The 8,181-nt window shown below is 41.5% G+C and overlaps 1 protein-coding gene across 1 annotated transcript; it reads left to right on the top strand.

Annotated features, from left to right (window-relative positions):
* The first annotated feature begins 2,916 nt into the window (after window positions 1–2,916).
* yrdc (yrdC N(6)-threonylcarbamoyltransferase domain containing) lies at window positions 2,917–6,822 on the top strand. Its single transcript, XM_038976774.1, has 6 exons — window positions 2,917–3,135; window positions 4,017–4,212; window positions 4,485–4,599; window positions 4,804–4,923; window positions 5,535–5,665; window positions 5,852–6,822. The coding sequence occupies exons 1-6, from the start codon at window positions 2,961–2,963 to the stop codon at window positions 5,919–5,921; spliced, it is 807 nt and encodes a 268-aa protein (XP_038832702.1). The 5' UTR covers window positions 2,917–2,960; the 3' UTR covers window positions 5,922–6,822.
* Window positions 6,823–8,181: the final 1,359 nt, after the last annotated feature.

The raw sequence follows: 8,181 nt of genomic DNA, 5'->3' as shown, positions 1-8,181 counted from the left end.
ACCAATCTTTCAGTATTCAACTTAGCGGTATGACCAACTTGGCATCCTATTTTGATCACCATGATCATCCATTTTATGTGAAGGTCCAATTTATTATGTGTGATGTATCATGTTTGAGGTGGGGCTGTGAGCCTGGGCATTGAAATTTTTATTTTTATTTTACCCCCATTGCTTTCCATTGAATATTGAATCGTGTCATTTTTACATGTACTTGTTTTGCCTCCCATGTGAGTTACCTGGTTAAACACTAACTGGATTTGCTTCGGGAAAAATTACTACAATATGATTCTGTTGTAAGAATTATTTGTGTCAAATGTTGTACGTTGCATCTTTTTAAAAGTTTTGGGTGAAAAACAAGCATCTTTTCTTGTGTTCTCATACTGTATGTGCTATTTTTGCTCAAGTCATCTCAATTAACTTTACGTTAATCTGTAAGGGTGATACAAATTTGGACCCGATTTGTTAACCCAATTTAACAGTTTAGACCAATTGTTAGAATTGAAAGTGCTGGTTCTACCTTTGCTAGAAGATACTGACCCTACTGTTATGCTTGTTTACACCGAGCTGCACTAGGCTCAAAACGCAATCTTGGTTACATTAAGACACTGGAGCCAGCACGAGATATGGGTGGGAAAACGTACCTCAATGCAGGGATGGGATATGCCACTGTACTCCAAAAAAAATTGCCCTTTTCATCCTCATGCTAGCTAGCAGTAGCCACAGCAGCCATTATGGAATAGCACAGATATCCACTAGTTACCACAACCACAAAGTCAAAATTGGCTATATTGTAAAACGTCATGAAAACAAGCTTTCTTAATTTAAGGAAAGGGTTAGGCATAAGATTAGCAGTGCGGTTAAGGTTAGGTTTAAAATTACATTTTGGGGAGAGAAATGGAAGAAATAGGTGGGGTTTATGACTGAATTCATGAAAACAAAAATGTGCTTTTCTTAATTTAAGGTTGGCAGTGTGATTAGGTTTAAAACCACATTTTGAGAAGAGAAATGGCAGGGTCTATGTCTGTAGCAGCTAGTGATGACCAAGAGCAAGTCACATTGAACAAAGAAGCTAGCTGATTGGCTGACACTGCCATTCCAAAATGGCTACGGTGAATACTGCTAGCTAGCAGGAGCACAAAAATTATAGTTTTCAGGGAAAACTAGCAGTATTTCAATCTTCTCTATGGATCTGTGTAAAGGTAAAATTGAGTACAGTAGAATATCCCAGAGGTACGTTTTCAGACACTTATCTCGCACCAGCTCCACAGTGGCCAGAGCAGCAGGTAGCCTAGCGGTTAAGAGTGTTGGGCCAATAACCGGAAGGTCGCTGAATCGAATCCCCAAGCCAACCAGGTGAAAAATCTGTCTGTGCCAATGAGCAAGGCACTTAACCCTAAATGCTCTGGATAAAAGTGTTTACTACATTACTAAAATGTAAACGTAACCATGGTTCTGACCCCAGTAGAGCTGTTTAAACAAGGGTTGAGTCTCATGTTCAGCCTTTATGGAATACATTTTACTTAACCTTTAGGTTAAATTGTCAGGCAAATAACAGCTGAAATGGGGATTTTTTTGTAGCCAATGGTCAGATGCTTAGAATGGTGAGTTCATAGGTGCAAAACACTGGCAGTTGTTTGGAAAAAGCACCGTTTGTATTTTGGAATTCTGTTCATAGTTAAGTACACATGATTATTTGAGCATGTGTAAAATGAGGGGGAAACTTAAAGCTTCCAGAGGACTGTCTTCAACACCCAAAGAGTGAGAAGTGAAGGGTTTCTATTTTTAAAAGAACGTATCATGTGAAATTGGTTTGCTTACGCTTGTTTTGTATGAAGTAGTATTGTATAATAAAGCAATTACTTTTTGAATTGAGAGCAATATAATACTAATGAAATCTTATCGGACGTGTCTCCCATTTTTGCCCAAGCAAATAAGTTAGATGATCCATGATAGTTTTTATTGACATACAAAATGATACACATTTCCACCATGAGTAAAAGTCACTTCGGAGCAGGGAATGATCCATCACTAAGGTTCTTCTCCTGTGGGGTTCAGAGAGATACTTCGGTTTGGTGGTTGACACATTTTTCAGAGTTTGAAGCATGGAGAAACATATCCTTAAAATACCCCGCAGGTCCACCAAGTCCTTCAGAACAGTGTTGCAGAGATCCATCTGTTCCTTCAGGGAGACCAACTGGTCTTGGAGGTCTTCAAGTAACTGCGCTGACCAAAACAAGGAGTTGACTTTTTGGTAATAAAATGAAGTTGTCACCCTACTAACCAGAGACCAATAGAATGTAAAACCTCATAATTCAGTAAAGCACATAAATGTAGTTGACCATAAATAAGGTTATGAATTTTATTGAGATGAAGTGTCTGGATACCTTCAGTTTACTACCTCCAATTAGAGGTACTTTTTGAAGAATAAATTAAAGTCCCATTGCCAACCTGTGTGTTTAAAGAGTCTGTATTCATCATTTTGGGGAGCTTGAGCCCTCACCATATTATTTACAATGTAAATTACATTACAATTAAACAACTAAACAGATATATGGGTATTTGTGTAGTAAACTGTTACCTGGAACAGACGTATTTTTTGTTTCTCTTGAAAACCCCTGGCCTGTACACTTGTCGGTTACACGTGATATAGTTGTACTAATTAGTAATTGATTGGAGGCATTGTACAAGTTGAATAACTGAAGTTATCCTTGTTCATTTGATGTAATGGGCATGTACCGTACTATTTTGTTATTAGTTTGGATGAATATCAGCCACTTGTTATACAAATTACAAAGCACATTTTGACCTTGTTTATACTAATTTAACTAATTTTATAAACGTTTAGCAACGCTGTGTGCTTTCACTTTAAGGAAATGCGTGTCATTGTTTTGAGGGCGTTACCCGGAAAACGGTCAATGTTATGTCATCAGCCGACACAGCATGTAGCACCAACACTTTCTATGAATACCTTTAAGTTTAGTTCTTACTTCATGATATTAAGACGGGTTTATAAGTCAGCCTTAGCGACCCGAGACGAAAGAGCTAGGTGCAAAGAACTGATGACTAAAATGCTTCGCTTGTCACCGCAGTCCGTCGTGAATGGACCATCTGCCCAGTGTGAGGAAAGACTGCAAGGTAGGTTCAATATGTCACCATTCAAACGCCAAAGTTCTACAATGAAAATATTCTAAGTTGAATAGAGGTCATGATTGTACATATGAGAATATATGAGAAGCTAACTATCTTATTCTCATGGTTTCATCTAAGTGCACGTGTTACATCGTACCCAAACCGGTGTTGTGTGCCCCCCCCCGTGAACGCGCACGCACTCAATTCTTTGCTGCTGCGACTTGCTTGCTTGTTGAGATTTCTGATCACGTTAGGCTGTGTTTCATTTTATTTTTTATGTCGGTTTGATCGCGGAGGAGGCACTAGTCATGTTTTAGGTTTGGATATTTGTTTCAAGTGTATTAGTCTATAAATAAATCTCTTTGCCAAAGTTCGTCATCTCTCCCATGTCTTATTCGACTAGTAGTTGTAGAGAAATGTTTATTGCTTGCCTACATTTTACTCCCTCTGTTTAATATAACACACATGCATGATTTATTAATTCCCGAGTGGCGCAGTGGTCTAAGTCACTGCATCTCAGTGCAAGAGTCATCACTACAGTCCTTGGTTCGAATCCAGGCTAAATCACATCCGGCCTTGATTGGGAGTCCCATAGGGTGGCGCACAATTGGCCCAGCGTTGGCTGGTGTAGGCCGTCATTGTAAATAAGAATTTGTTCTTAACTGACTTGCCTGGTTAAATAAAGGTTACATTTAAACATATTTTTTTTAATGTATTCTGCAATAAATAAATCTTAAGACTTTTTGTCAAATGCTTTGCATTAGCCACGTTCTGTTGTGGGGGAGGTTGTTGAATGTCTACTCGTGATGACATGAGATCATACACCAATCAATGTAAGCTGTTTGCATAAGACCTTTCATTCCTAATGGTTTGCTTTTGAAGTGTAGATGGTGCTGAAATCCTGAATTCAACAGTGAAGGCACTGAAGGATGGGCAAGTTGTGGCTGTGCCGACGGACACAATATATGGGCTGGCTTGCTTGGCTCAGAATTCCAATGCCATCAAAAAGGTGTATGACATCAAAGGACGTAAGGGTCAGAAACCACTGGCCATTTGTGTTGGAGAAATCAAAGACATTTACAAGTAAGCGTGCATTGATGGTGTTAAATATAAATATAATTGTTCTTATGTCTCAATGTCTTGCAACATGCCTGACTCACACTATAGAGCCAAGCTGAGCTGGACTGGCCTTGTTACGCATCCACCGTAGTTGATCAAATCTACCTTGCTGGAAAGGACCAAGTGAAAATATCGGTGCCAGCACAGTAAGGTTTGGGTCGGCCCTATAATGTGAAAAAGGCAATATTGCAACCTAGCCTAAATGTTCTATTTTGACCTTTTACTTATGGTGGCAGGTACTGTAAGGTGTCAGTCAAGGAAGAGCTGATAGGGGAACTGTTGCCTGGCCCTGTCACTCTAGTTCTGGAACGAGCTGAAGTACTCAACACTGACCTCAATCCCTTCACTCCGGTAAGACTTCCATAGACACGGACCATTACACAGACACGGACAATTCACTGCCCCTAAAAGATGACAAATTATACTATAATTCATAAACCACTCAATTTAAAAATGTGTGTTGCTTTTCTGCATGCTAGATTTTGGTCTGGCACTTCGTAAGTTATTTATTGCATGTATTGGGCTGTTGATGATGTGTTTACCTGTTCCTTCCAGTTAGTAGGAGTGCGCATCCCGGACCATGCCTTCATGAGACGCCTCTGCCAGATGTGTGGGGAACCTCTTGCCCTCACCAGCGCCAACATCAGCTCACACTCCAGCACTGTGGCTATACATGTATGTAGAGACAACCCACCGTGTGTGTGTGTGAGAACCCACCGTGTGTGTGTGTGAGAACCCACCGTGTGTGTGTGTGAGAACCCACCGTGTGTGTGTGTGAGAACCCACCGTGTGTGTGTGTGAGAACCCACCGTGTGTGTGTGAGAACCCACCGTGTGTGTGTGAGAACCCACCGTGTGTGTGTGAGAACCCACCGTGTTTGTGTGTGAGAACCCACCGTGTTTGTGTGTGAGAACCCACCGTGTTTGTGTGTGAGAACCCACCGTGTTTGTGTGTGAGAACCCACCGTGTGTGTGTGTGAGAACCCACCGTGTGTGTGTGTGTGTGAGAACCCACCGTGTGTGTGTGTGTGTGAGAACCCACCGTGTGTGTGTGTGTGTGAGAACCCACCGTGTGTGTGTGTGTGTGAGAACCCACCGTGTGTGTGTGTGAGAACCCACCGTGTGTGAGAACCCACCGTGTGTGTGTGAGAACTGTTTTTATAACATGAACTGGAGGGGAGGTGGGACTGCATCATCTACAACCAACCAAGGTTTGTCAGTGCATCATTTTTCACTGATGCTTAGAAGGGCTTTGGCAAAATAGTTATACAGGGATTTTCTCCACAGGAGTTCCAGGATCTGTGGCCCCGGTTAGCAGTGGTGGTGGATGGCGGACCAATAGGAGACAAGAGTCGGTTGGGGTCAACAGTGGTCGACCTATCGGTGCTCGGCAAATACCGCATCATCAGACCTGGCTGGTGAGTAGTGATACTGGCCTGCTTAGCAGATCACAGGCCACTGACTAATACATTTCAATCAAGTTATGTTCAGGTAATTCCGTTTTGTTAATTTATCCAAGTTAAAAGTACATGAGCACATTTTGTGAGTAGTAGTTTAAACATACAGTATAGTGGAAGTGATAACCCCCTACTCTTTTCTTTCAGTGCCTTCTCTTCCACAGTTGATGTGCTGGAGCACAAATATGGACTGTCAGAAGACACAGGGGATCAGTGAGGTTTGCCCCCTCCAAATTCATACCACATGCTGAAACGTACAACCAGCAAGAACATGTGCTTACCGTGGCCAAATGCAACTCTGAATGATGGCAATGCCTGCAACGCTGAGGCGAGTGACGAAATCGAAATCGCTCATCTTTCTGAAGGAAGGATGGCCCTTTTGCACATTGCAGGCTATTGTGGAAAGCTCTGGGTTTTACTTAAGGGATTTGTTTCGTCTTTCTGGGTTATTAGTTGTCCAGGCATTCTTGTTTCTATGGGAAAACCCAAGGCACTTAACTCAGTCTTTGCTTTACAAATTGACTTTATAGTGTGGAAACTAGGTTGTTTTATTCAAGCATGCTTACACCCAACAGAAGACCCCACTCTTGCCTCCTCTCTAGTGGGTTAAAATGGCAGACTTGGCACAGAGTAACGGTTGGAGTTCTACCCTGTTACTGTCATTTTGAGCTATGGCTAGGTTAAGCAAAGCTACTATGAGTTATTTCAAGTGTTTTTTTTCATGCATTTCTAAATCAAGCCTGTGTGTTTTATGAACTGATTCTGGAGTTTCAGGGATGTGAACATTGTTTAAATGCATTTTATTTTCATGGAGAATTTATTTAACATGGTTTAACACCAATTTCAGAGTAAGGCTGCATTTACACAGGCAGCCCAATTTTTATATATTTTTTTAACAAATTGGTCTTTTGACCAATCTGATCAGCTGTGAAAAGATCTCATGTGATTGGTCAGACCAATGGGTGGGGGGAAAATATTAGAATTGGGCTGCCTGTGTAAACGCAGCCTGTTAGCTGTGATCTAGTGTATTATTGCTTGATGGTTATGAGTACCTGATTACTGGTTTGTATAATGGACCAATGAGAGTATGTTGTTGAGAATAAATGGCATGCATTATGCTGATCATGATCGCTTGTGTTGGTTTTCTCTCCTCGCCTGTAGCACTGGTTTAATGTCAGTGTGGTGGATAAACTACTGCAGAAGCTCCCGTCAACAGAACTCTCAATTGCTTTTTTTGGTGTCTTCTCACATGTTGGGAATGTAGATGGTCAGTATTCAGCAATGCATATACATTGAGGTAGCCTAGTGGTTAAGAGCGTTGGGCCAGTAACCCGAGAGGTCGCTGTTTTGAAAACCCTGAGCCGGCAAGGTGGAAAAATCTGCTGTTCTGCCCTTGAGCAAGACAGTTAATCCCCAAAATCTACTGCTCCCCGGTACACCTCTGATTCAGAGGGGTTGGGTTAAATGTGGAAGACGAAATTTGGTTGAATGCATTTTGTTGTGCAACTTAGTAGGTGTCCCCTTTTCCCTTCCCCTGCTAGTTTGTTAGAGAATGATTAACAGTGGCTGCGTGGACTGCCAAGCTGGATCAGGTGACTTGAGTTAACTCGCAATGGCTCACAACACTGCAGCTGTAAGTTGTTTTTTTTCCCTCACAGAATGGATAGTCTTTGTTTTAAAGATAAGTCAGAGGGCACATCCTTTTATTCCTAAATTGTCGGTTTACATTTTAGTAATGGACAGCAAGATTTCAGTAAGCCTAGGTACAAATAGGTCATACACACTGAATTTATCATTCATATTCCAGTACCCAGCCTGGCCTGACTATACATTTACATTGCCTGCACACGAGTGACAGTTTATTTCTATAAAATGTCAAATTATTTTAACGGACAATGTCCCAACTGTAATGTTGAATGAATCTGAAAAACTTGTTTTGAACAGATTGCATTTATTAAAACTGGTAATTGTGCTCGACTTAAAATATGAAATTCGTTGAATGTAGTTTCTCTCTGGTGGTGTTGGTTGTTTTTCTGTCTTCAGATAAACGGAAACTGCTGTGGACATGGCGTTTCCTCTTGGCTGAGTTGGTTTGGCTGCAATCACATGCTCCGATACCCCAACATCTCTGTGAAACCACTTACTCTCCCTAGTGCACTGACATTAAACCATTTGGTGGTCAACCATGCCGTTTTCCCTTACACTTTGGTTTATATCGGTAACTAAGTTTCCTTCGGTACCGATCTAGGATCAGCTCCCACAATCTAAACCTTAGCCATTAGTGGGGCAAATGTAAAACTGACCCAAGATCAACTTCTAGGGGACAGCTTCACCCGACATCTTTGAGCTCCACATCCTTGTTAAGCCACACAGGAAATACCCCTTTACTTGGCACCGAGCACACTTGCTTTGAGTGAAGAGAAAAGACTATACTTAATGAAGAGGAAAAAATAATCGTCCAGCTCCACAAGCCCTTT

Source organism: Salvelinus namaycush, chromosome 37 (assembly GCF_016432855.1).
Source record: "Salvelinus namaycush isolate Seneca chromosome 37, SaNama_1.0, whole genome shotgun sequence".
NCBI lineage: Eukaryota > Metazoa > Chordata > Actinopteri > Salmoniformes > Salmonidae > Salvelinus > Salvelinus namaycush.
This window is presented reverse-complemented; position numbering and strand designations above follow the sequence as displayed.